This window comes from Etheostoma cragini, chromosome 19, assembly GCF_013103735.1.
Source record: "Etheostoma cragini isolate CJK2018 chromosome 19, CSU_Ecrag_1.0, whole genome shotgun sequence".
Taxonomy (NCBI): Eukaryota; Metazoa; Chordata; class Actinopteri; order Perciformes; family Percidae; genus Etheostoma; species Etheostoma cragini.
Genome location: NC_048425.1, coordinates 9,322,624 through 9,348,831, shown reverse-complemented (window position 1 = coordinate 9,348,831; position 26,208 = coordinate 9,322,624). Strand labels below are relative to the sequence as shown.

The window sequence follows — 26,208 nt, the reverse complement described above, 5'->3', positions numbered from 1 at the left end:
GTTGCTTGCAGTGTTGTGATCTAGCTCGAGAAGGGACACCGCGTTCAGTCTAAAGAGGTCAGAGGGCAACCAGACCCGAAAAGCTAAACCCAAACACATGCACCTGACCAAATTAGGAGAAAGGACTCGGAGCATAGAGAGCTTTCTCAAAGAAGAGCCATGCACTTATTTTTCATAGGAAGCAGCCAGGAAATGCAAGTGGAACACCAGTGTCAACAGCTGGTTTAGCCAGAGACCTGATTCTTTCTCACTGCTGCCACGGAAAAACGCACCGTCAGTAACCGCTAAATGCTGTGCGTCTGTTTAAGTTGTCTGGCTTTGTGTAATGCTTTTAGCCATTTGCTATGCCTTGAATCATTTTTTTCAGGAGAGTGTAAGTACAACACAGTGTGTCAATCTGGTATTTTTACCCAAAGACCAGACTGCATACTATTCAAAATACAAACTAGAGTGACTTTTCTACACAAATAAGCACACATTCATGCTCGTACTTTGCTCATATTCTTGCTGCAAATAATAAAGGGCTATTCCAGTGATACAGGATTGCATTTACAGTTAGGGGACTTGTGGGAGACAGATTAAAATCAAAGGGTAAGATGAGGATCCTACACTCCATAATGCAACCTAAAGTTCTCACACATTTTTTAAATGCGCGGGAATTAAATACTTGTTAAAAATGTAATAATAACTTTTAACAACAGTTACTTCTTTCACCAGTTAGATGCGAGCCTGATGTGGTCATACTCAGATTCTAGTCAAATTATGATTTGATTTGTTTGAGCTGAGACAGGCCGGTTGAGGATTTCAAAATGAATGCGCTGTCGATATCTTCTATAACTGTTCCGCGATGGCGGAATCTAAACATCTCAGTTCTCCAGCGGTAGCCAACTTTTGTTGTGAACCAATTCAACCCAAGGACACTTTGGTGACGTGGTTGATTACATAACTGTTGACCATCTGTCCATCATTGTTTAAAGTAGAGATGTTCTGATACCAGTATCGGTATGGCCTCCGATACTGCCTAATACACTGGTATCTGTATCGGGAAGTACTGGAGTTTATGGACCAATCCGATATCACGTAATAAAGAAAATCTACCATAAAGTTGTTTACTCATGTTCTTTTTCAGTTATAACTATATGTTAAACTGGTTAATAAAAGAAAGTTCTGTGGCGTTCATTATTTGTGTTTGATCATGTTTCACCAAGAGTTTAACCTGAGCCAGGCCGACAACAAAGATAGAAATGACATCCATACAGGGATAGTAGGATACAGTTGTTAAAACATAACACACTGGTATCGGATCAGTGCTCGGTATCGGCCGATACGCAAGTCCAGGTATCAGAATCGGTAACAGAAAGCAAAAAAAGGTATCGGACCATCTCTAGTTTTAAAGGTAGTTCTGAAGCCAAGGACCACGAAACGGTTGCCAATTGACTCAATCTGGTTGCAAAGGGCTAACCTTACTGTCGAGCCCTGGTAACAATTAAAGGTTTTAATTATAATTTTCCCCTCTATTTTAGGCCTAAATCGGATTTGAACCTGTAGTGTTTTCTGTACATTTAGCAGCAGGCCTCGAGTAGTCTCTGTTGTCAGACGGACTACATGTTAGTATGCCGGGGCGGGCTGGCCGAGATGCCACTTCACCTGCAAATCAGCAGCTGCAACAACACCTTCCAGGCTGGAAATTGGTCTTGCTGAGTTGCCATGGTGATGAGATGTGGTACAACCATCCGTTCCCCCTTTTTATTGTCATCTCTTCCTTCCTCTACACTGGGGAAGCTGCAGTGCAGTGCTGACAGAGTGAAAGATGCTGGGATACCTCCCCACGAGCCTGTGGTGTTGCCATCTGAAGTCAAGGTCACTGTGTGTGTGTGTTTGTGTGTGTGCGTGCGCGTATGTGTCTGTTTTTTCCTGGCTCTGTCTTAACTTTACCATATGATGTAAGTGGATCTTCCCAGGCAAGTGCGACTGTCCTATATTAAGCCTGTTTCCACCAGGCAGTTCGGTTCAGTTCCTCATGCATTGGAGAATAAATGTAATTGATAATGATATTTTTGCGTTCCTTTGTCAAAAGTTGTGGATGGAACAAATAGAACCCTTCCATCCTTCCCAATTTTTTACTATCACTCTGTTGAAGGGTACCCAGCACTCTGATCCGATTCTAAAAGTTGGAGACAGAAACACTGCAGTCCGCGTTGGGTGCAGACGTTCCTGTGCATCCTTGGTGAATACAGGGAAATACAGAGAGATGGATAAAACAGTAAGGAATAAAAATGTTTTTTTCAGCAAAACTACCACGCATACATTTAAGAGTCTATGATGGAAACAGAACAGATCTAGTGCTTAGGCACATGTCCATACGGGTTCTAAAGCTACTATAGCAAAAGTGTTTGATGGAAATGTGGCTTTAGGCCTCGTTGCCTGTCAGCTGAGCCAGCACAGACCTGCAAACGCCTCATCCCAGAGCTGAGAGGGAGTGGTGTGAAATCACCGTCCTGACAGTCGACACACATTTCAGTGGACACACACAGAAAACCTCCTTGGCGCTCACTGTGGGATATCTTGTGCATAAAGACCAATAATACACAGTGTTTATATTTCCAATCCAAACCACTGAAGTATTTTCAAGAGCATGATGAAACAGCACGATTCTGGCTCAGGCTTCAGTTTGTTTGAGCCGGTGAAATTGTACCTTTGCACAGTCTAAATATAGCCCTGGTCATCCTGTTCAGGTGGGGCGTGTGTGATGGCAGGTTGTGTATGGTGGGAGAGACGGGCAGAGCAAGTGTTTATTGCCCAAGGTCTCCAGGCAGAAATAGTAGTCATGTTGCACATGTACACACACACACACACACACACTGTTATCACTTTAAACCTGGATGTTAAATAGCTTCAGAGCTGCATGAATCCCATAGTAACGCTAGGGCTGGATACCAAAATCAATACTTTTTTGGCAACGATTGAAGTGCCTCTTTAGTATCAAAAATTGCCTTTTCATTTAATACTTAATTTCAATACCTAAAGAGTGAATCTCATCAGAGTCAGTGATCCAATAAGCATGCAGCGTGCTTCTACACCAAGACCTATAATGTTTGTGATTGGCTGTATGATGTTACACGTCGTAGAGGCACGCAAGGGAAAATTCTATGTTACACAGAGACAGGACCCGCATATTAAGAGCTGGAAAATGAATAATAAGCTTTATGCCGTGATGTAATTTTTTTTAGTTTTATAAAATTGGTTTGTTTAGGAACCAGTATCAAAGTCACGGTACCGGTATCAAACATTTTTTGAACGATAGCCATTCTTAACCAACACTTTTCTTTCACACTCTCTTGCATGCTTCACTTCTTCCCCTTTTTATAAAAAACAAAGTCCTCTGGCTGTGGAGCCGCAGGATCCCTCTCTCCCTGTCTATTTGATTGACCTATTAAGTGGCGTTTGACCCCTGCTAGGGTTTCCATCATGCTGCTGCGGTGTCATCTGACAGCTCTGGCCCACTTCTGTGGTTTACCAAGCAGGAGAAAGAGAAGAGTTGTCTGTGACGCTACTACTCATCAACACACTGGGAATATAAGGGGCAGTGGCAGACCATGGAAACACGGCAGGAGAAGTTCAGAAGGCAGCTATGTAGGGTTGTTGTCAGTGCTGGTTTACGTTCATCAGCTTTAAGTACAGATGCATACTTTAATGTTAACGTTTTAAGACATCAGCAGATTTCCAGAGGTCATTAAGCATCTGACTAGCAGAAATATTGTTAATAAATAGTTTTCTTTATATTCAATCTAGGGGTGCAACTAATGATTATATTCATTATCGATTTAATTTGCTGATTATTTTCTGGACAAATATATTTTTAATTTTAATTTTTTTTTTATCGAATTAAGTAAAGAATCAGTTGACCTCATTTATCAATTTTTTTTCATTTTTCTGACTTTACAGTCTTGTGTTCATTTAATAGAGAAAGATCCCATCCCTACATGGATCTACATGCTTCTTGACCACTGTGACATCATCATTCACTTTGCCTCAGTTACACAACAGGAAGTGGTCTCTAAAACACACCCAACAACATCAAAAATGCCCACATAAGCTATCTCCATCCTCTGGCTGTTGACTAAACCCTACCTTCCGTTCAGTATTTACTGTGAAGTCCCAATGGGAGATGATGTGTGCAGTTTTGTGACAATCAGGGAACAGTTTATGCCTGAAGGCCTGGATCACTCTGTTGATGAAAACACACCCAGTTAGTCTTTAACCTTATTCCATTCTTCCTCCAGTGCGAGGATGTCGTCCAGGGAAGATTGTCCAGATGACCGAGGCTGAGGTGCGCGGCCTCTGCATCAAGTCCCGGGAGATCTTCCTCAGTCAGCCGATCCTTCTGGAGCTGGAAGCTCCGCTCAAAATCTGTGGTGAGTAACCTCTCGCTTAGCCTTGTTCTCCCAAACTGTTGGATGTCTTTTTAATAATCTCCTGCCCCCTCTCTGTCCTCCAGGCGATATCCACGGACAGTACACAGACCTGTTGAGGCTCTTTGAGTATGGCGGCTTCCCTCCAGAGGCCAACTACCTGTTCTTGGGCGACTACGTGGACAGAGGGAAGCAGTCCCTGGAGACAATCTGCCTGCTGCTGGCGTACAAGATCAAATACCCCGAGAACTTCTTCCTGCTCCGGGGCAACCACGAGTGTGCCTCCATCAACCGCATCTACGGCTTCTACGATGAGTGTGAGTGCACCCTGCTCTCCTGAAGTGATACGGAAGCGGAGTGATTCATTTTCGGTATCTTTGCCATGAGGCCTCCTGACTCACTATCTTGTTGGGGTTGCAGGTAAACGCAGATTCAACATCAAGCTGTGGAAGACGTTCACCGACTGCTTCAATTGCCTGCCCATCGCTGCCATAGTGGACGAGAAGATCTTCTGCTGTCACGGAGGTATTCATGTTAACAAACGGGTGATCATTACCCATGTATCGGACGCTCATCTTTTCTGGCTAAACTCCACTAGCTCGGCCCCTGAAAGGACCCCTGTCATCAAGCGGGGCCTGTAGCCGGCTCACAGTCACCTGTTGGCGGCTAGACAACCGCCGCTGGTAGCCGGCATCTCGCAGCGCTATAGGTGCTAAATACAACCAGCAACTGCTGCTCGGATTTTATTGTTCTATGGCACTATAGATTGTTCACGTTACAGCGCTTTACTTTAAAATATTTCTATTTTAGGTATATAATATGGTCTATTGCTGAAATTGCATTGATCAATTTCAGGGGGGGAGGAATACATTTCGTCTCCATCGGGGATAAAAATAATTCAGCAGAGGCGGGGATCTGTAGACAGGAAAGGGGAAATTCCCACGCATCTCCCCTGGAGAATCACATCCTGGTAGTTAGTACCGGGAACACTTTATTCAGACATGAGTGTTTTGATATCGGTCCTCGGGGCTTCCTGTAGAGCTGTCTGTCAAGGCCTATTTGTCATCTTTAACGTGTGATTTGGAGTATGACAGATAAAGTTCAGGAACCTTTTTTTTTATATGTATAAGCTTTCGGTATTTTTGATTGACTAATCTGACTTGAAGTAAATGGGTCGAAGCACACACTAGAACTGATGTGTGTTACCCAGACACAGGTGGGAATTTACACAGTGATGGTTTTGTGTCGTCGTGTTGTCCACAGGTCTCTCTCCCGACCTGCAGTCTATGGAGCAGATCAGACGCATTATGAGACCCACAGACGTGCCCGACACAGGTGGGTCAACACACACACACACACACACACACACACACACACACACACACACACTGTATGCCAATTGTAATGAAGTGTTTTTACACGATAGTATTGCTTCTTCTTCCTCCACTATGTGACTACAATAAAAACATTTTATTTGCTGCACTTTGGTTTTTAGTTCATTTAGGTTTACATTAAACATTTTTTTACAATATGGATGCTATTTTCCTATGTTTTTGTGTGTAAGTGACGGATGGGAACAACCATCTTTGTAACCAGCTGTAGACCGGGCTGCAATGTTACCCTTTGGGGCAAATGTGTATCGTCCATTCGGTCCACTGAAAGGGCTTTATTGTGCCACTGACATGCTCAGAGTGGCAAAATAAATGTCAAGATTATGGAAAGGATCTCTACAGAGATAGACCTTTTTAAAACCTCTTTGAGACTTTTCTGTTTAACCAGAAACAGCTTTGAGGTTACTAATTTGTTTAGTGTGTATAGAGCCAACATATTTTCATATGTAAATCAGTTAACTGTAAGAGTTGTGATGGTTGGAAAATTAGAAAGACGACTTTAAATTATGTTTTATGATGCTAAAAATACTGTCAAAATAGTTACAGATTTTTTGTCGGTCAACTAATATGCTAATAATTTCGGCTTTAATTGATAATAGACAGTGAACCAGAGCTTGAACTTTAGGATTGGCCTGATTTTTATTTTATTTTATGGATTTATGGGCTACTCAAAGCCCAAGCCACTTGCAATATTTTGTATGCGCCAGTTAAAAACTGCCAAACGCACCCTTTTACATAAAATATGGATAAGTTAAGTTCAAAACAGATCTAGGCCCTTAGTTATTAAGCTTTTCAGGGTGGGAAATTGGTCCTACATTCTCAGAGTGATGCAGGTTTGGTCCCACTTTTAGCCCGAGAAGTAAAAGAATTTATCAACTTCCCTAACGTAGGAAATAGATCCTATATCTGCTGAGATTTAAGAGAGACTTGCAAGCATGGTCTGTGGGAGGAGAGATGTTTATTTATAAAATGAGGTTATTTGAAGATACTGTGATTCCATTCCTTGTAGCCTCAGCTGATAATGGACTTGTGTTCTTCTGTAAGTCCCATTAAACCAGTGGAAGTAAACCTGGTCCGGCTTGTCCTTATAAGGGAACCATGTTCAGAAGCCGCTGTCTCTCAGATCCTCTTATGGTCTCTTTCAAGGAGACTCAGAGTGTGTGGAGGTGAAGTGTGCGTGCGTGCATGTATATGTGTGTGTGTGTGTGTGTGTGTATATATATATATATATTATAATTTTCATTACCCAGCACACTGAATGTTTATGTGACATAAAGGGGACTTCCAGAAGTTTGAGAGAGGTTTGATCAACAGCAGAGCACATAGTTTAATGCTGGGATTCAGATTTGAGGTCTATGATGATGAATGAGATGAATCACGTCTCATTCTCCTGTGTGAATGCAGCCATTAACACCTCTCTGGACAGCAAGTGTCGGTAAGATATATTACTATTGTGTATAGCTGACTATGTTAATAATTGATTAATCAGTGTGAGTCAATATTCTCCAATTCCAGCTTGTTAAATGTGACTAGTTTCTTCTCTCCTCTGTGACAGTAAAGTGAATATCTTTTGGGTTGTGGACAAAAACAAAACAACTGAGGACGTCATCTTGGGCTTTGGGAAACACGGATTGACCCAACAATATCATGGATCACATATGTCAAACTCAAGGCCAGCGAGCTCTGGCCCCTCGCAGATTTAGATCTGGCCCACATATCGACTTAGGTTCACAATGCATTTTGGCCGACCTAGTTCTGCACCAAACCAGAAAGACTGTGAAATGTTAAAACTGCAATTACTTGACACTCAAAGCAGAATTTGGCCGACTCAGAGAGTTTGCATATTTAGGCCTGTAAAACAGGTTGTTGTGAGTTGGCCATGTGGTGGCCTGCTTTTTAAAATGTAATCATTGTTTTTCATGATTTGCCAAATTTTACGATGGCTAGGAACTTTTTTGCTGACTTTTGCTTTATGCCGACCAAACTGTAAGTGAGAATACTATAAGAGACATGCAATAATACAGTCAAAGATATTTTACTTTTTTTTTTGATTAAAAGCGTGTCAATAAACTAAACATGTCTGGACCTAGATATGATTCTTATTTTCAAGCGTGACCCTTAGTGAAACTGAGTTTGACACCCCGTCATAGATCATCCATAAAACAATATCATAGCCCAAACAACTAATCAATTAATCGAGAAAATAATTGAAAGATGAACCAACTATTTTCCTCCCAGGCCTCCTGTGTGACCTGCTGTGGTCAGACCCCGATAAGGACGTCCAGGGCTGGGGAGAAAACGACCGCGGCGTCTCCTTCACCTTTGGCGCTGATGTGGTCAGCAAGTTCCTCAACCGCCACGACCTGGACCTCATCTGCCGAGCCCACCAGGTACAACACACACACACACACACACACACATCCTGTCGCTATCTCACCATGTAAACACATAGAAATGGCTTCCCTCGCCACAACTAGGGATTAAACTGACCCATCAGGCTTCCTGGAAACATCCATCCAGTTGTGGTTTAACACAGCCAAATAGGGCCGCACTATGCATCAGGTTTTTCTAAATCGTCATCGCGATCGCAACAACGTACATTTTACACAAATCGCTAAATGCTGCGACACATTGCGAAAGACACCAAGGGACTTTTTGTGATAGTTGAAAGAAAATATCAGAAAACTGAACTTTAAAATGTAACTGTCGTTCTTTTTTTAGTACTGCCTTTTATATTCAATTCAAAATTCTGAATACTGTAAGCAGCAAAACTGGGGAACAGTTTTTCCTAGTAAACTTTAATATTTGTTTAAACATCGCAAATAATGTAATTATCGCAATATTCAACAAGGCTATGGCACAATCGCATGTTTTCCTCATAGAGTGCAGCCCTACAGCCACATGTGTTTTACATTTTACATATTGGAGTTGAAGTGCTGAACTGCTGAAAGAAGCCTCTATCAGATGATGGTGTCTGTTAGAAGTGGGTGATGGTTGTGTGTGTCTGACGCCCCCCCCCAGGTGGTGGAGGATGGTTATGAGTTCTTTGCCAAGCGGCAGCTGGTGACTCTGTTCTCAGCTCCTAACTACTGTGGAGAGTTTGACAACGCCGGCGGCATGATGAGCGTGGATGAAACCCTGATGTGCTCCTTCCAGGTATGAAGTTACCACAAAGTTCTAACATGGTTGTGTTCAAGTAACCAGGCACTGAAACTCCAAATGCAGAAAACATCACCAGCTGTTTACTGTATGTGTAGATTTTACGTGTAAATATGTATATAAAGAGATAAAGATGTGATGCCAAAATTAATTGTATGAAGACGATAATACAGTCTTGAGAAATGCATATTGTTAGGATGCGTTGTCTTCTATCAAATATTTGGCTATAGCCACGCTATTGTTTGAAACGGCCCAAAATAAAAAAAAAATAAAGATACAAACCCAAATTAGTTGTAATTCCATTGAGTTATCCTTGTCAAATCAGTCATTCAATAAGCTTATTTTTAACAAGCATTCCCAAACCGTCTCTCCTCTTCTTAAATGTCGGGTTAGGAACCTCTGGAGCCTCCCTAAATATCAGCACAGATAGGATTGATTTCCTAAGTTTAGAAAGTTGTTAAAAAGATCAAGACTAGGTAGCCTTGATAAAAAATGCATCACCAGGGTTTTTCCCGGCCAGTATAAGGTTTAGGTGCAGCACCGGAGCCGTTTTGGGCAGCACTTAGGACGAATGAATGTAACTAAAAGACTTTGTAGTCTGACTTCTTTAGCAAATTTTGTCTTTACGCTTAGTGAGTATTTTATTTATTATCTGCTGTAGCTTTTCAAACGGTATAGACACGGATATGGTAATAATAATGCTCCAAAATGTGAAAAAGAGACGCAAAACTACCACAAAGGGACACAAACTGACTACAGAGAGATGCCAAATAACCACAGAGACCCCAAAAAAACCCAAAGAAAACAAAAATGACCAAAATAAGACACAACACGGCTACAAAGAGACACAAAATGTATGTAACATTTTCTTTAGCAAGGACGCTTTAACCCCCCTTCCAAATACGTGCACCTAAGTCTTCCACAGAGCGAGAGAAAACACTTATCAAAGAGATCGTTCGACCCTGGGCCTGTATATTAAAAAACATAAACACACTACAGATTGATATTTTATCATTTAAAAACTATTATTCACGTGTCTGCTCCTAGATCCTGAAGCCATCTGAGAAGAAAGCCAAGTATCAGTACGGAGGGATGAACTCTGGTCGGCCCATCACTCCCCCCCGCACAGCCCAACCCCCAAAGAAACGATGAAGAAGGACGGAGGGAGGAAGACACGCAGAGAACGAGAGAGGGAGGATTGTCTCCTGTTGGCTTTTCACAACCCCAAATAAGTAAAAGCAACACTTGGCGGAGAGGGGAAACAAAATGAACACAAACTATCTTAAAGGACACACCCATACCTGTCTTTCTTTTCTTATCTCCCTCTGAACTGCTGTCACACTCTCTTCTTCTTCCTCAATGCTTTTTTCTTCTCGCTGCATCTGTGTAACATTTTTAAAACCAGTGTTAAATGAAAAAAACAATACAAGGGTGTCATTCTCAAGCATATCAGAGTGTTTTCTTTCTCTTTGTGTCTTTTTGTCCTTTTATTTTCTTGACAACAGAATGACAACTAGTTTAGTGTACCACATCTCTCCCCCCCCCCCCCCCCCCCCCCCCCCCCCCCCCCCCCCCCCCCCCCCCCCCCCCCCCCCCGCCTGTAAGGACACAACAGGTAATAATGACAACTGCTGGGTTTTCAATAAATAATACAGGAAATGAATCCATCGAATGTTGTGTGTGGTTCTTCAAGTCAAATGTGACACAAACCTAACACATAAAGCAGCATAAGGGTGCAGAAGAAGAAGATGCATGTGTTGCTTCTTTTAAATTGAAGGTGGAAACATGAAGGACCACATCTGTTCAAAATACAGATTTTAGGAACAGGAGTCTTCCTCTTCGCCCAGAAAAAGGATATTGAAAAGCGCAACAGAGACCCTTTTTTAAGATTTATTTCCCCCCCTTTAATTAAGAGTGACAGTGGATAGACAGGAAAGGTGGGAGAGAGATGGGGGATGACACGCAGCAAAGGGCCGCAGGTTGGATTCCAACCCGGGCCGATGCAGACCCCAGCCTACATGGGTAGGCTGTAATATGTAAAATATGGATTTTGAACCATGTGGCGCGAGAGAGTTGATTAAGATATGACTTCAACGCTAGATGGGAGAAATTCCTACACATTGAACCATTTTAAAAAGGTTTAAATTGGGATTTGTTACCAAAGACTGGAGGCAACTGTTGCAAACTATCTTGCATTCTAGTTTTATTTTGTAAAAGTGTAACATTGTTTTAGCAGCACTTTAGAACCATTTGCATTCTGTTATCAAATCGGTCAGCTTCTCACCTTTTGTTTCTCCCAACCTTGCCATCCACATAGTCTATTTTTTGTCATTTTATGAGAGGGGTATACAAAACGTGTTAGTGTATAACGCCACCTAGTGGTAATTTTTAAGGAACTCTTTTGACATCACCTCATCTGTTCTCTACAGCTATGAATGAAAATGTGTTTTCGTCATTGTTTAACTTAATACGACAGAAAAGTACTTAAATGTTTATGGCACACACTAATTAGTTTGATCTAAATTTAAGTTGGATTCATAATTTATGGGTTCATTAAGTAATACTGATTAGATGCTTCCCTGTCAAACATATGTATTCATTGAATTAAAACATTTAAATATCAGATCGGGAGATAAACCCATCAATCTAAAATGTCCAACATGTAAAATGTACACGTACACACGTTACCTCTGCCTTCCTGACTTTATCGGACTCCGACACCTGACGAACGAGCTATTGTTTGCATTGTTTTCCCCGCTGTGCATCTAGCTAGTCTACAGCAAAGTAATGACTGTAAATATAAAATATAATTTTACAGTCTATGGTCCACGAGGCAGCTAGCTGTGTTTGCTAAAATTAGCATGTTTGCTAACTTCATTTTCCCGCCGTATACTACCTAAAGTCTGACCGACATTCTTTTCAAAACGCATGTTTCTTCTTCCCGTTTCTTACGGCTTAGAAACAAGGCTGTCTCGCACTAAGTGGACAGACATGTTGACGCATACTTCTTTTTAGGAGCAGTTTAATCATTTTTCAATTCAGTCAAAGAGTCTCCAACTATGACTTGCACGCGGGGTGGGACTCACCACACGCCACGCGGGGTTGTTGGGGTTGCCAGATAGTTCGACTATGATATCTTACAGTCTGGACATATCCCAAAAACTGTAAAACACCTATTTGGGTCATATCACCATGGAATCTGGAGATTAGCGGGAAAAATTACAATCTGGAGAAATTGAAACCATACGTTTATTCAGTCAACTCTAGAAAGATACATTATGCACATGCATAGGCATGAATGGATTCCATTAAGTAGTGGCCGCATCATATCAGAGAAAACACATACTATTAGAACCTGCAACGGTATATGCCTACAGTACACAGAAAATGATCCAAAATCCACATTCTTTAGACAAGTACCAAGATCATTTTATGCAAACAAAAATTGTTTAAAATCTTCTAACCCGCATTGGTTTCCTAATCTTAAACTATGACATGGAAATAGACATTAGGATCCCGGTGTTAAATTGCTTCAATATGGCCATTAGTGATGCTGCTTTACATTCTCTAGGAAAACATGGTTAATTTTAGCTTCCTACTGAAAACATATTTTTTAGGTTGAAGAGCATCAACAATTTCTGTACTTCGGTATTATCAACGAGATAAATAAAAAGTAAACACTTGTAGTGCTGCATTTTTCTTTTTTGGGGGGCTCATATTGCCACTTTGCTTGCTGTAAACCATTTAGTCAAATACAAATGCATGTTTGTTCAGTTCATAATAAAAATGCCCACTACACATGAATGCAGCACAAATCAACTGACCCTTTAAAAATAACATGGTCCTATTAATTTATCTCCCTTCATTAGGACTCAGCCCTTGGTGCATTTTAAGCAGCAGCTGCCACAACTCAAATTTTCTCCACATACATGTATAAATGACATGTTGCACAGTAAAACACTCATACATCTCTTCACTTACAAATTAAATTAAAAAATGTATTGAATAATAGGCATATAAATCAATGCTTAATCTGCAAAAATAAAACTCAAATCAACAAATTGTGTTGTTGATAAACTAAATAATCTCTAAATGCTATCAGTCTGAAGCAATAACTTGATTTGTTTACATGTCTTACTACACTGAGAAAAAGTCAGTCAGAAACAATTTACATCACTGGAGAATGGCACATTGGTAACAATAAGAATGTATTTAACTCTTACTCCATTTTCACAATATTAGCTTGTTTTTTTTAATGGCTTACAGCAACAGCAGCATCATTACATTGGTGCATTTAGTCAAAAACAGAACAAATAAAAAAAACAGCATCTTCTAGATGTCAGAAGTTAAAAATTAAATTAACTGAAAGAAATCCTGCATCTTGTGGATTAGAGTTGCATCATCAGTGGCAGCCCGGAGTCATGTCTGTCAGTGAAAGAACGTGGTCATGCTCATATAAGCCCAGAACCTGAACGCTGACCTCTTTTCGGTCAGTCAGCAGGATCCTATGATCTCACAATCAGCACAACAGTCTTGTATGATTAGCGTTGAGCTTTCTCAGCAAAGGAATGGAGCCCTGAAGGACAAGTGTTTTGACCAGTAGATGGCAGGAGACGCCATGATGCTGGAGAGAGAGAAACTGATGCTGCAGCTTTGTATTACTGCACTGGCGAGGTGGAGAAACGCATGAACAGGAATTGGGAAAAATGTCTCATGCGGTTAATTCAAAACCCTTTGTGGTTGTTTTGTGTCTATTTAAAAAAAGAAAATTCTTTTTTTTATATCTGTCACTTCAAACAGTAGCTCTGACTTTCCATCTTTACAGTATAACATAACAAAGAATATTGTGTTTGTTCTATTTCTGAGGCAAAGAGTTTTTTGTTTTCAGTAGAAATTACTAAATAATCACAGGAAGAAAAATCCCTAATGTAATTAATCTAACAAAAAGTATAAATTCAAGCCACCAATCAAATAAAGAACATTCAGAATTATGTACTAAAACTACTGAAATCAAACATAAATCTAAAAATGACACACTCAACAGTCAACCTAAAAAAAAAAGAAGAGATGAAATCTGTTCTGACCCGTGTGTTCAGGTTAGTAGCAGTAACATAGACCAGCAGTCAGAGTAACAGACACCATTTCCCTTATTCCTACTTTCAAAAGGGAACCTTGTCAGTCATTAATGCCCAATCCCACTTCAAGTTTTGTTTTTACATCGTCACCCAGGGTGCTTGGTTGTCAAGCCGGTTGTTCCATAATACACATACAGTACCTGACAGATGAATGGGGGGGGGGGGCAGAGTAGACCAACGATGAACAAAGACATTTATCATATTTCCAACTCCAGGTAGAAATCCTCTACAGTGTCTATGCAGTGCTGTGTGTGTGTAAACTAGACCAGAGCTCGGAGGGGGAAGGACAGGGCGGCTCCGATGGACAGACCCAGGGCTAGGAAGAAAGTCATCAGGGCTCCGGCAGTCTCTGCATCCTTCGGCTCCACCAACCTGAGGGACAGAGCAGGGGAGAGGGGGACACAAGTCAGCCGTGTATCTGCTGCTTTGGTTGAGTCTCGGCTAGGTTTTGTGGCGCAGCTACACTGTGTTGCCATGGAGACCCAGCTAGAACAAGGAGGGATTTTGAACACTTGGGGGCTGGGGGTTTAGGCGTCCTTCCTCAACCTCAAGAAAATCCAATGTGCCCAAACATGTTGTGTCTCTTTGTAGTCGCGTTGTCTCATTGTGGTCATTTGTTTTCTTTGGGGTCGATGTGGGTCTCTGTGGTCATTTGGCATCTCTTTGTAGTCAGTTTGTGTTCTCTGGGGTTAGTTTTGAGTCTCTATTTTCACATTTTGGAGCATTCTCCCCATATCTGTCTAAAACGTTGGAAAAGCTAGAGCAGATAAATAAAAATTCTTAAAGATAAAAACTCGCTAAAGAAGTCCAACTACAACCATTAGATCTAGGAAAGTCATTTAGTTACATTCATTTGTCTCAGGTGCTGCCCGGAATGGATTAAGTGCTGCACCTAAACCTTAAGATGGCCGGGAAAAACCCCTAATTATCTCTGTCGAGTAGTTTTCATTGTTGCTGGGGCAGTCCGCCATTCCCACACAGGATTAAAACTGCTCGATTTTAGGCACTGTCCTCCAGCTGTATCAGAACTGTATTAAGTTACAGCGAATGTCCCCAAGCTTTCCTTGTGCTGCTTCACATTGAAAGCATTCAACTGGAAAAACAGGTTGACTTTCATTGTGAAGCAGTCACAGGAAACATAATGTACAGTATGTGTAACTGAGATTAGTGCTCTGCTAATAGCACAATGATCTGGATCTGTGCCTGAAATGACAGGAAGCATTTTCCTTCAGGCCGTTTTATTGTTGTGTGGAGGCTCCACGCAGAGCTTTTGCCATAGCCTAGGTAAGAGGCCTGATGTTTATACTTGTGCGCTGGTGTGTATGTCAAGTCGGCGTGTGTGTGGGTGTGTGTGTGTAAGTGTGTGTGTTGGTGACAGAGTAAGGGAGAAGTGAGAGAGAGACGGCAATTAATTTTGGAGCCAGTAGCGACTCTACAGTCATAGTGAGAGAAACAAAGTGTCTCCCCTGTGTTTTCTGATCAAGGTGGGTAATCTGTAGCAGGAAAAGTTAACCCTCTTCTTGATTTCATGTTGTTTATGGGGAAGGAGAACCAGAACATGAGTCGGGGAAAATGCTACGCTGAGAACATGAAGGCCGATAGGCTGCAATATAAGTTGCATGTTGGTCTCATTTGTAGTCGTAATACAACAAAATTATACTTGGACTAGCGACAGAAAAAACTACAACACCACGGAATAAAAAATTATTCAAGACCTAGAACACAAGACAAATAATTAAGACTTTTTAAAAGGCCTAAAATTTATATTTTTAAATTTTAGACTTTTAAGACCATGCGGAAACCCTGTTCTTAAATGTCTGTGGATTTCATTATGCTACGCACTTAGGTGTGCAGGAAATTATACACTATACTATATAGCTACATTTATTTAAAACCTTGTTGGAGCCTTCTTGAACACAACATGAGTTGAAACTAACGTAACAATACATATGAACACAACAGTGTGTTTTGTGTATCCTGCAGTTGGATGTAACCTAGATGTAAAATGTGAACAACAGTAATAGGAAGGAGGACAATGCAAAATTCAAGTGCAACCAAAAAATACCCCAAAAATTACATGATGGTACATCATATGGAAACAGCTCAGAAAACCGTTTTGAAAGCCCTGCAGTTGTCATTATAGTGATATTGTTTGTTGTCACATCTGTTCAGCATTGAGTGTTTGAGCTCACTGTGGTGCGTAGGACATGGACAGGCAGACGAAGTAGCCACTGGACAGAGAGAAGAGCGACATGATGACAGAGAAAGCAGCGTCGTGGCCGAAGTAGACGGGGAGATAGGAGCGACTCTGGACGTTACAGAGCATCAGCAGAGGGATAAACACCACCCTAGAGACGACTAGCGCCGGGAACAGACGAGACTCTTTACGGGGCTGCAGAAGGAGGAAAGATACACTGTATGAAAAGATGTAATGACATCAGGTAGAAAGAGGGAGAGTAAGAAGTGGATTTGGAACAAGTGGGGAGTAGAAGAGAGATAGGCAAATAATGGGGCAAAGGAAAACTGACAGATAACAAAAAACATTCCTGTGTGTACAATGGAAATATTGCATGAAGTGTATACAGAAAATTACAATAGGAAGTGATTTACATTAGGGCTGAGGAAAATATGCAATGTTGAATATCGTGAAAACTATATTACTTGCAATGAATAAAGTGTTGTCAGTTCTGTCTCTTGTTGAATTTACGACAGACAATAGAAAAATATTTCCAACGTTCTTTTATTGAACAAATTCAACATCGAACTGAATATAAAAGGCACGACTAAAAAAAGGATGACAATTACAAGTGTTTAAAGTTCAATTTTTTTAGGTTTTCTACTCATATTTTCTTTCAACTAACACAAAAAGTGCCTGAGTGTCTTTGGCGATAAGTCACAGCCTTTCGCAATGTTTTTATTGCGCAAGATGATGTTGCGATAACAATAAAAAAGCACTGTATTGTGCAGCCCTAGTATACATCACAATCTAGGCTCAATCTTGTACCTGTTGGCTCTATTTAAAAATAATAAAAGCTTTAAGTAACCAGCTGTCAGAGAAGAGCTATCAGGCATACGTAGTTTAGTTGGTTAAATTATTACACTAAAGGGTAAATGAAGCAAATAATTGCTGTAATACCCCGTAGGTCTGGGCAGGGACAATAATATGAATAATATAATATAGATATACAAAGAGTAAGTGTGTCTTGAAGTGATCTCATCGGATACTCACCCAACGTATCAAGGTTGTGATGGTCCGACCGAACCAGTCGTTGATGTTGAAAATCAAGAAGCAGCACACTGAGATGAAGAAGCGCTCTAAAGAGATGGAATGGACAGCAAGAGAAACAGGACAATCACGAGGGGATTGAGAGTTTACGTCAGTTCACCTCCAGTTAAAGCAACACCAAAGATTCTTTTGTACCTTAAAATAATGTTTCTAAAAAATGTTCAGTGGTTTATCGGCTCGTAACAGGGTGAACGGCAATTCTACATTAACTTCGCAGCGCTCTACCGGCTAGAACCGCGCTATGCAAGATTGCCGGATCGGTTTGCGGATCTGTAGTTCCAATGAGCCATAATGGACACAATTCCGCTTTCCACTTGGTGTTGCCTTAAGTGTGCATTGAATGCAGCAGCGAGCTAATCATTAACTGGAACTGAGGCTAGCTCATACCCCATTTCCCTGGGAATGAAGTCTTGACATCTGCAGTGACAGCAGGGAAGACGGAGAGAGTGACTGTGAACACAAACGTAATGCAGAACGCCATCACCCAGATCTACAAAAAAGAAATGAAAACGTGTTAATAGTTTATACGTCTATTGGGTAAAGTAAATCACAACTTAAGCCCAGTTCGGACCAAAGATTTGCAACTAGATGAAACCGTTTTTGAACGTTGCTGGGACAAAATGCTGCGATCTGAACCGGCCCCGTCTCAGCTCGACCCATGCCAGCTAATAGTCAGCTAATGATGTCGCTGCGACACAGCTGGTCAGTTCTCCAGAGAACAAAACGTCACCTGTTTCAACAGCCAATGGAGAAGTCAGCTGGTCAAGTCAGAAACTAACTATTGAAATAAAATGCCCCATAACCTATTTTGTTTTTATGTTACAAACTGTCAACTGGTTGAAACGGAGGAGGTTTGGCGGAGAGGGAGCGGCGTTAGAGCAAAGCAGTGAATTACAGAAATAAAACACTGCTTACCTCAGTTCATTATTAGCAATGTAACTATAGCAAGGATTACACTAACGTTATCCACATTCATATGTGGACAAAATAAATAACATATCCAGATACAATGAGCCTGAAAGGTGGAAGTAACAACAGACGTACACACAACGGTGTGCAGCCAAAGAGAAGCTAGTGGCCTTTGTCTTCCTATGATTCCTACATGCTGCTCATTTTGTGAAAGTGATGTTGAAACCACAGACCATATGTCTTTCTCATGTAGGGTAATACAGATATTTTGGCTCGACATCCACAAACGGATAAAACTTAATATTGAATTATTTCCAGCTTCTATCTCTAGAGACAATGTTACATTTTGTATGATACAGCAAAACAAAAACGAAATTTTGTTACAATGTAATTCTATGTCTGGCAAACATTTTTATCCACAAAAATAGAATCATCCCCAATTATTTTTTTTTCATAAATTAATTTAAACTATACATATAGTCTTTAAAATTGATAAATGGAAGAGAAGCATGCTAAAACACTTCCCCAATGTGTCAACTAACTAAAATTGAACTGTACTTCCCCTCAAATGTGAAATTACATTATTTCATTTATTCAGTTCATTTTCATGAGCTGGCAGGTTTAGTCTAGACCAGCGTGTTACAAGTAGTTGCAAGTGTCAACTCGTCTCGTCGCAAATCTTTGGTCTTATATGGGCTTTAAACATAAAAAAAGTCTTTCTCATGTATATGGACTTCTATAAGCAACTGTCAACCACAGGGTTCACCTTTTTGAAGACCTCCAAGACCGAGGCCTTAGCTTGGCCCTTCTCCACCTGCTCCATCGACAGGAAGGCTTGCTTCGGCCCGTCTGGACTGGGTTCCACCTCAGCCTCGGCTGCACTGCCGTCCTTGGTTGCGCTGCTGGTCACTGTGCCGTTAGCATGGCCGTTCAGCTTGCCATTCTCCACTGTGCTTCTCTCTGCAATAGCATATGCTCAAATTATTTCACTTTTATATTTCCACAAGAATAATATATATACACACATACAAACAGAAACACACACACACACACACACACACACAGTATATATGTGAGATATTTGAGTTGAATTTTTTTAGCTTGAACCTTTAACAGTTTCTGCCTTTAGCACAAAATAGATGATGTGTGAGTGCTTTTTGACCTTAGAACTACACAAGTTGCTATTCCCTGATAGTTGGAACTAGCACCCGACCCCCCCAGAGAGTTGTGTTTTTGAGAGAGAGAGAGAGCGATTGCAAGAGAAGGTGGACTAGTGCACACGTTTCTGTAAGTTCTAAATAACTTTGGCTACTTGGAATAAAGCTTTGTCACTTTTTGAGCTGCCTGTGGGTCGACTCGCTCATCATACTGTGTATAGTCCCGACACGTCGGCTGTCCCTTACACACAGACGTCAGGTTGGCTCTGTGAGTACCTCCGCTGTCGGCTTAAAAACACAACTAATCTGTACCCCCACGCCATCTCCTAAACTTTCACACAGACGTCGGTTCGGCTCTGTGACTACCTCCGCTGTCGGCTTAAAAGCTTGACAAATCTGTCCACCCATTCCATCAATCAACAGTCCTGGATTGAACAGGCTGTGTGAAAGGGGCTTCTATGTCCAACAGGCTCGGCCTTTGTCTGGGCACTACCAGGACGCTAATGGGATAAAAACAGGGTCAACTCACTTAATGAGAAAATGTTCCACTAAATTGAGTTAATTCAACCAGACTCAGTGGAAAAGCAAACAGATGTTCTCTCACTGTCAGATAAATGTTCGATGATCTCAATCTTACAAGAGCTTGCACTTCAAAATACAAACAGATGTTAAAGGGTGTGCCTGTGGTGCCAACTTGGGAGACAAATGACATTAATTCCAAGGGTGTGAAAAGGAGCTTGTTGAAGCAAAAATCCCACCTTTCAGCAACTCGTCTGTGGTGTCCGCCTCATACTTGCTCCCTTTGTTCAGATAATACTGGGCAAACTCCTGTGGAAAGACCAGACAACACAAATTAGGCCTTTCAGCTGAAATACAAGTCGGCAAATAAAAACATGAATTGTGCTTTTGCCTAATGCAGATAACAAATGTAATTAAAGAAGGTTTTACAATCATGCATCCCCCAGGGGCCACCAAAGAGATGATAGCCCAGTTTTGGTGGGGTTAAATGGATTGTTGGTAATGTAGTCATGCAGAGCTGGGAGCTGACTGACCAGGCGGGGCAGCAGCAGGTAGCTGAAGAGTGTGACCAGCGTCCCCACACATGGCGTGATGAAGTAACCCAGCGCTGCCGTCTCAGAGTCCGCATCACCTGGGTAACAAACAGAAGTTATTTCCTAATTAGGAACACTGGGAGGGAGACATATCTGATAAATAAAAACACTACTAAGAACATGAGCAGATGAGTGGTGTCGTTGTGTGGCTTCATGCTGATTTGACTAGCTCCACATTCACTTTGAATGTCTTCTGTTACTTGGCAACTGGGGATTAGGCGCCCGGTGGGTATTTGTGTGTATGTGGGTGGCTCACTGGCTATGGCGAGCAGCATGGCGATGGCAGCGAAAGTCCCGGCGAGGCCCTGGCCGCTCATGAAGATGGTGCTGTACTTCTGAGGCAGCAGACCCACCAGGCCAAACAGACTGCCCTGCAGCACGGCGCCAAATGCTGCGAAGACAAAGCACCATTTAATTCAACACGCTTTGACTCAAATATACACACGTACACTACTCTTAGCCTCTCTTTCAGTCAGGCTTTTACACACATGAATCAATGAATGAATGCCTTTTTTGTCGTTGCATGTTCACAAAGAAATCTTTCTGTTTCTCATAAAAGAAAAAGTGGTCCCATTCACACATTCTCATTCTCACGCATTACGATACAAAATAGCTGTTAAAAGTGGTACAAAATTTGATTAGATAAAGTGCTGTAAGATTGGATATAGTTCATATGCAGTTATTTGCATCGTTGATTGTGGTGGTAGAGGGGAGAGGGATTGGGAGGGGGGAGGGGGGGTGGGGGGGGCCTCAGTTTGTGTATGGCTGTGGGGTAAAAACTGTTCCTCAGTTCGGAGGTGTGTCTTCCAGAGGGCAGCAGCGTAAACAGATGCTGGAAAGGCTCGAGTATTGTCTTTTTGCGGGCTCTACTGTGGAGGTGAGGCCTTTAAATACATACACATACACACAGTCACACTGACTTACAGTTGATAAACCAGATAGTAGCCATGGTGACAGAGAAGAAGTGGTCGGCCTCCAGGGGCAATTTGACCAGCACTGCTGTGAAGATGAAGAGCAGCAGGATAAAAACCAGGCTACCTGCGATGCGCATCATCGCCGACATCCTGAAACCAGAAACATCAGTCAATTAATCATCTACATCAAACTGAACCGCTATCTACGAGACCGGATAGCAATGCAGATTTTGGTGCCTCATTTCGGTGTTACTTAAATGCCTGCGTTTCTCTCTGATTCTCAGAAACGTCCGTTACAAGCAATAGAAGCATGGCACATGACACTAGCTAAGACTACACTTGACAGCAGGTAACGTTAACGTTAGCCTACTGTTAGCTAGTAAACACGGTTAAAATGCTGACCGCTTAACGGCGTAGAGGATTCCAACAGCGGGACCACCCAGTCGGCCGCTGCCGTTTTCAGAAGCAGGAAAAACTTGAACCTAGGAAGCCTCGAGGGTTTATAGTGTTGAATAATACCATTTTCCCATTCAGTGGTTTTTGTCGTTTTAACAGCAATTTGCTGGTAAAGTAAGTTATTTTTACCTTTTTTAATAAACCATTACATGTTGACCACATGACCTTAGCAATAAACAAGCCATTCTTTAATGTCCCCGACTGTTGTTTTGTGCTCCTTTTTTTTTTTTTAAGTATCGGTTCAGTTAAGGCACCATTCTTAAAATTTCGTTTGAGCACCGGTATCAGAACGATACATAAATGACACACAACCCTATTAATTCGTTTAAAAAAAAAAAATCTGATTTATTATTTCTAGTATATTTCTTGTATTCTTGGCTTGTGTATGAGTGAATATGTGTGTATGTCCTTGGTAACTTGATACTTGTAACAGAGTAATTTCCTAATTTCATTTAGTCCATCTATCTATCTATCTATCTATCTATCTATCTATCTATCTATATTAATAATAACTGTAATCTTTCTACACAGCCTTGGTACGTTGCCCACAGATATGAGCATCCTGTCAGCGAATTAACGTCTAACCATGTCACTGACCTCTGATAGAGGATGGAGTTGAGCAGGGTGAACACAAGCAGGGGCAGCTGGGACAGCAGGGTCATCCAGTTGTTGAAGTAGTACTCCTTGAGGACCACCACTGTGCCGTTTCTCAATTCTGTCGAGTTTAGGCGACCTTGGAAATACTGCAAACCCAAAAGAAGAAAAGATGTTGGATTATCGCTGTTGAATTATCCTGCATATCTATAGTACTGTTTATCTTTACATGCAGACATATTCGGGTTTCCAGCAGCACTTTGCTGTTAAGTCTGTCGTAAAACTGTTTTGCGCAAAGTCAGTTAATCACGGCAATGCCGATAAAGTGTTTACAGTATTTCAAAACTTCACGCACAAGGTGTTTGCTGCAAAATTATATTAATAGCGAAGTGAAAGGGGGTGCAGTTACACTTCCTTTCATATTATGGGCACTTTCAATTGGCATGTTTGTAAAGAGGAAACTCGTGGGTACACATTTTCATTCAGATATGTTAATGTGAGTTATTGAACCCCCTTCCCCACAAACAAGCATGACATGCTTGTCCTGTGCAAATAAGGCTTTAGAGGGATTAAGTTATTGCCGTGTTTTTACCAATGAGGCAGTCATGAAGAAGTTCCATGGTAGCAACGTTCCCAGGCCTAGAAAGAAGAAACAGATCCCCACCAGGCAGGCCCTGCAGATGAAGGAAAAGGACGATACTTGAAAAAGGGTTTACAGTACACAGCTGCAGCAGGGGCCATTTAATAAATAAACAAACATTCTGTAATTTTCCCACGCCAAATTTAAACGGCCTTCACATACAAAACAGATTCTGGGGTGTGTGAAACAACGCAGCATGTAAACCAGCATTACCCATTTGCGAGAGAGAGAGAGAGAGAGAGAGAGAGAGAGAGAGAGAGAGAGAGAGAGAGAGAGAGAGAGAGAGAGAGAGAGAGAGAGAGAGAGAGAGAGAGAGATATATATATATATATATATATATATATATATATATAAAAAAGCCTCACTGTTAACATTATTTTATTAAGTTGCATGTAATGCAAACTCAACATGTCCTACTGCATCGGATTAAAAGCATTCAACTGGTGACAAATGGGGTGAACTCTATTCTGTCACAGACAAGAGGAAACACAATGTATTTAAATTGTCACATCATTGTCTGTCAGCAACAATTCCCTTTAAACACACACACACACACACACACACACACACACACACACACAGACACACACACACACACACACACACACACACAGACAGAAACTGTGGTCAAGAGAAAAACCATCTGATTTATGGTCGAGAGCAAACAGCAGGAAGTGAGAGTTTCCATCCAATTCTAACTCACCGGTCCTGAGGAGCACCTGTCCGTCCCTTCATCCTGATGAAGGAAGTTCTGGTGAAACTGCAAAGGCAACAGGAGAGAACAAAGGTCATCCCTAAAGATAACTTAAGAGAGGCAGGAATGCATCTGCATTCTGGCAAGAGGCTGGGAGAAGCTAGTAAGAGGCGGTCTAAAACCGTGTCCCCAGAAATGCTTCAGTCCAGAGGTGGAATGGGCCTTTTGAATTCGAGTCATGTTGCATTAACCTTTAAGCAGGGCCGGAAAAATTCTCCCGTTTTAGAAACCTGAATCAATCAAAAACAGTTCTGTCAATCAACCAAGTGTTTAATTGGCTAAACATTTCCGCTGGACCAAGTAGGCAGTTATAATGTTGGGTAGTTTAATTTACAATAAAACATTCTATTTTATAATACTGCAAGTGTTTTGGTTTCAATTAGTCAAATGAGGAACTAAAATCAGATTGCAGCTTTTATGTTTAGCTGCACCACTGGGAATAGCAGCAGACTTGTAAAGGCCCAATCAAAAGGACCTGACTGACTAAGTGCAGTTTCAAAATCCTTCCATTGAGGTTTTGGCACTGGAACCAGCACCCTGAAGTTGGAAAGAACTCTGTCCCGCCTTAATTAGTCATCAATCTGAGAGTCCAGTCCCTTTGTAAATACCAGGACTGGAAAGGTACTGTCCTCCTCACTGGCAAAGCTATTTTCCCCACTCATAGTCTTGCTACTGGCAGCCTACAGGACGGCTGTGCTTGGTTTACTCCACAATTTTCTGGTTTTCATTTGGTTGTCAGTGTTTGATATACTTCCTCAAACTCGACACCTCCTCTGCCTACAGACAAAAGCAGGCAGGTGTAACACATGGCCATTTGTAACCTGAAACAAAGGCAGCTGCACTGTTCTGAGAGGACGTTATAACAGCACAATGTGAAATTGTTAAGTCAACAACCTTTACATGTCCTTCATTTTCCATGGATCACATGACGTGCACATAATGTTATATTAACTTAAAACAAAACCTGTTTTCTTCAAGGTGATAGGACTGGTTGCACGCACAACCTGTCTGCGTCTCTATGAGTGAGGACTGGATAATATTTTCAAAGCCTGGTATCTTGGTTAACAGTCATTAAAGTCTAACAAGAAAAACAATGTTAAGCAGCTAAGCAGAACTAATTAGAGCTAGCTAGTAAATCAGTAAGGACTGGATAATATTTTCATAGCCTGCCGTCTCGGACATAAGTAATTACAGTTTAACAAGAAACAATGTTAGGCAGCTGAGCAGAACTAATTCGAGCTAGCTAGTAACTCATGGACAAAGCAATGTGGACATTCAGGGGATAACAATTGTGGCTGTGTTTGATTTTATCAAACATTTAAAAGACCATAGAGACAATGGTATAAGGCTCAGATGGCAACAGACAGTTGCAGTGCTTTGCTTTATTTAAATTATAACTAACTGCCTGATGCTTCAAAGCTCTTCTAATATTGCTCTGTTTCTCTGACTGAAAAGAGTCAACACTTTGTATATGTCCTAAATGATAGCAAATATTCATGACAAGGGAAACATGGCAAACGTCCAGGGTTTAAAACAGACAAAACGGGACCACAAATGGTCCTCACAGGTCCATCTGGTATAATCTCACTAAGAGCCGGATATGAGATACTTAAAGTATGACGTGTATGACCAGAAGTGTCCATTCTTTCAAAAACACATTTGAACCACATTTCCGTCTCCGTTGTTGTAACTGAAGAAAAGGATTACTTTGTTAATCCCTGTGGGGAATTGATGCACATCAAACACAAACAGGCCTAAAATACATGCTTATACATGCACTTGGTCAAACCATACACATGCTTTAACAGAGAAATGTCAGAGCAAGGGCGCTGTCCATGGACAGGTGCCTCTGTGCATGGCTCAAGACCACCTCAGCGGTGCCCAGGAGGTGAACTGGAAACTCTCTAGCTACCAGTCCACATTCTGTACTTGGTACTGAGGACTAGAACTGGAACCCAAGCAAAGTCCCTACTAGTCTATATATATATGCACAATGTTTCACTTCAGGGATTGTTCAGGTGTCACCGGATATCCTTCTTTTTGGCCGGATATCTGTCAAATTCCACTTTCTTTGTGTTGGCATTTTAAACTCAGGTGGATTTCTGAGGACTATGGTTAATTGCTCCTCAGATCTCTGCAGGGTAAATCCAGACAGCTAGTTAGACTCTCTGTCCAATCTGAGTTTTCTGTTGCACGACTAAAACAACCTTGGAAAGTACACATTCCACCAAATCAAGTTCGTTCCCGGGGCTATTTTGCAGAGGCACCTTGGCTCCGTCCGGCGCTTAG

The 26,208-nt window shown here is 41.5% G+C and overlaps 2 protein-coding genes and 1 long non-coding RNA gene across 5 annotated transcripts in view; 2 read left to right on the top strand and 1 right to left on the bottom strand.

Annotated features, from left to right (window-relative positions):
- The window catches only part of LOC117934824 (serine/threonine-protein phosphatase PP1-beta catalytic subunit), a 22,088-nt gene extending 11,725 nt beyond the window's left edge, over positions 1-10,363 (top strand). Inside the window, exons 2-8 of the mRNA XM_034856846.1 lie at positions 4,284-4,415; positions 4,499-4,729; positions 4,833-4,937; positions 5,676-5,747; positions 8,042-8,193; positions 8,825-8,959; positions 10,010-10,363. Coding sequence (XP_034712737.1) covers positions 4,284-4,415; positions 4,499-4,729; positions 4,833-4,937; positions 5,676-5,747; positions 8,042-8,193; positions 8,825-8,959; positions 10,010-10,114 — 932 coding nt within the window. The 3' untranslated portion in view covers positions 10,115-10,363. The remainder of the gene's footprint in view (positions 1-4,283; positions 4,416-4,498; positions 4,730-4,832; positions 4,938-5,675; positions 5,748-8,041; positions 8,194-8,824; positions 8,960-10,009) is intronic.
- The window catches only part of LOC117934882, a 120,791-nt gene that overhangs the window by 89,917 nt on the left and 4,666 nt on the right, over positions 1-26,208 (top strand). The window lies entirely within an intron of this gene.
- Positions 6,990-26,208, bottom strand: part of LOC117934793 (equilibrative nucleoside transporter 2) — a 22,187-nt gene continuing 2,968 nt past the window's right edge. The window contains exons 2-14 of one of the 3 annotated variants that reach the window (XM_034856798.1): positions 23,869-23,925; positions 23,118-23,199; positions 22,529-22,674; positions 21,486-21,625; positions 20,818-20,952; positions 20,502-20,599; positions 20,208-20,277; positions 19,059-19,252; positions 17,771-17,873; positions 17,327-17,412; positions 16,290-16,489; positions 14,345-14,469; positions 6,990-7,018 (exon numbers count right to left, since the gene is read on the bottom strand). In XM_034856798.1, the coding sequence (XP_034712689.1) occupies positions 14,358-14,469; positions 16,290-16,489; positions 17,327-17,412; positions 17,771-17,873; positions 19,059-19,252; positions 20,208-20,277; positions 20,502-20,599; positions 20,818-20,952; positions 21,486-21,625; positions 22,529-22,674; positions 23,118-23,199; positions 23,869-23,900 (1,398 nt within the window). In that variant the 5' untranslated portion in view covers positions 23,901-23,925 and the 3' untranslated portion in view covers positions 6,990-7,018; positions 14,345-14,357. Of the gene's footprint in view, positions 7,019-12,672; positions 14,470-16,289; positions 16,490-17,326; positions 17,413-17,770; positions 17,874-19,058; positions 19,253-20,207; positions 20,278-20,501; positions 20,600-20,817; positions 20,953-21,485; positions 21,626-22,528; positions 22,675-23,117; positions 23,200-23,868; positions 23,930-24,552; positions 24,582-26,208 lie in introns of those variants that run through there. The other 2 variants (XM_034856799.1, XM_034856797.1) reach the window with 2 other exon arrangements.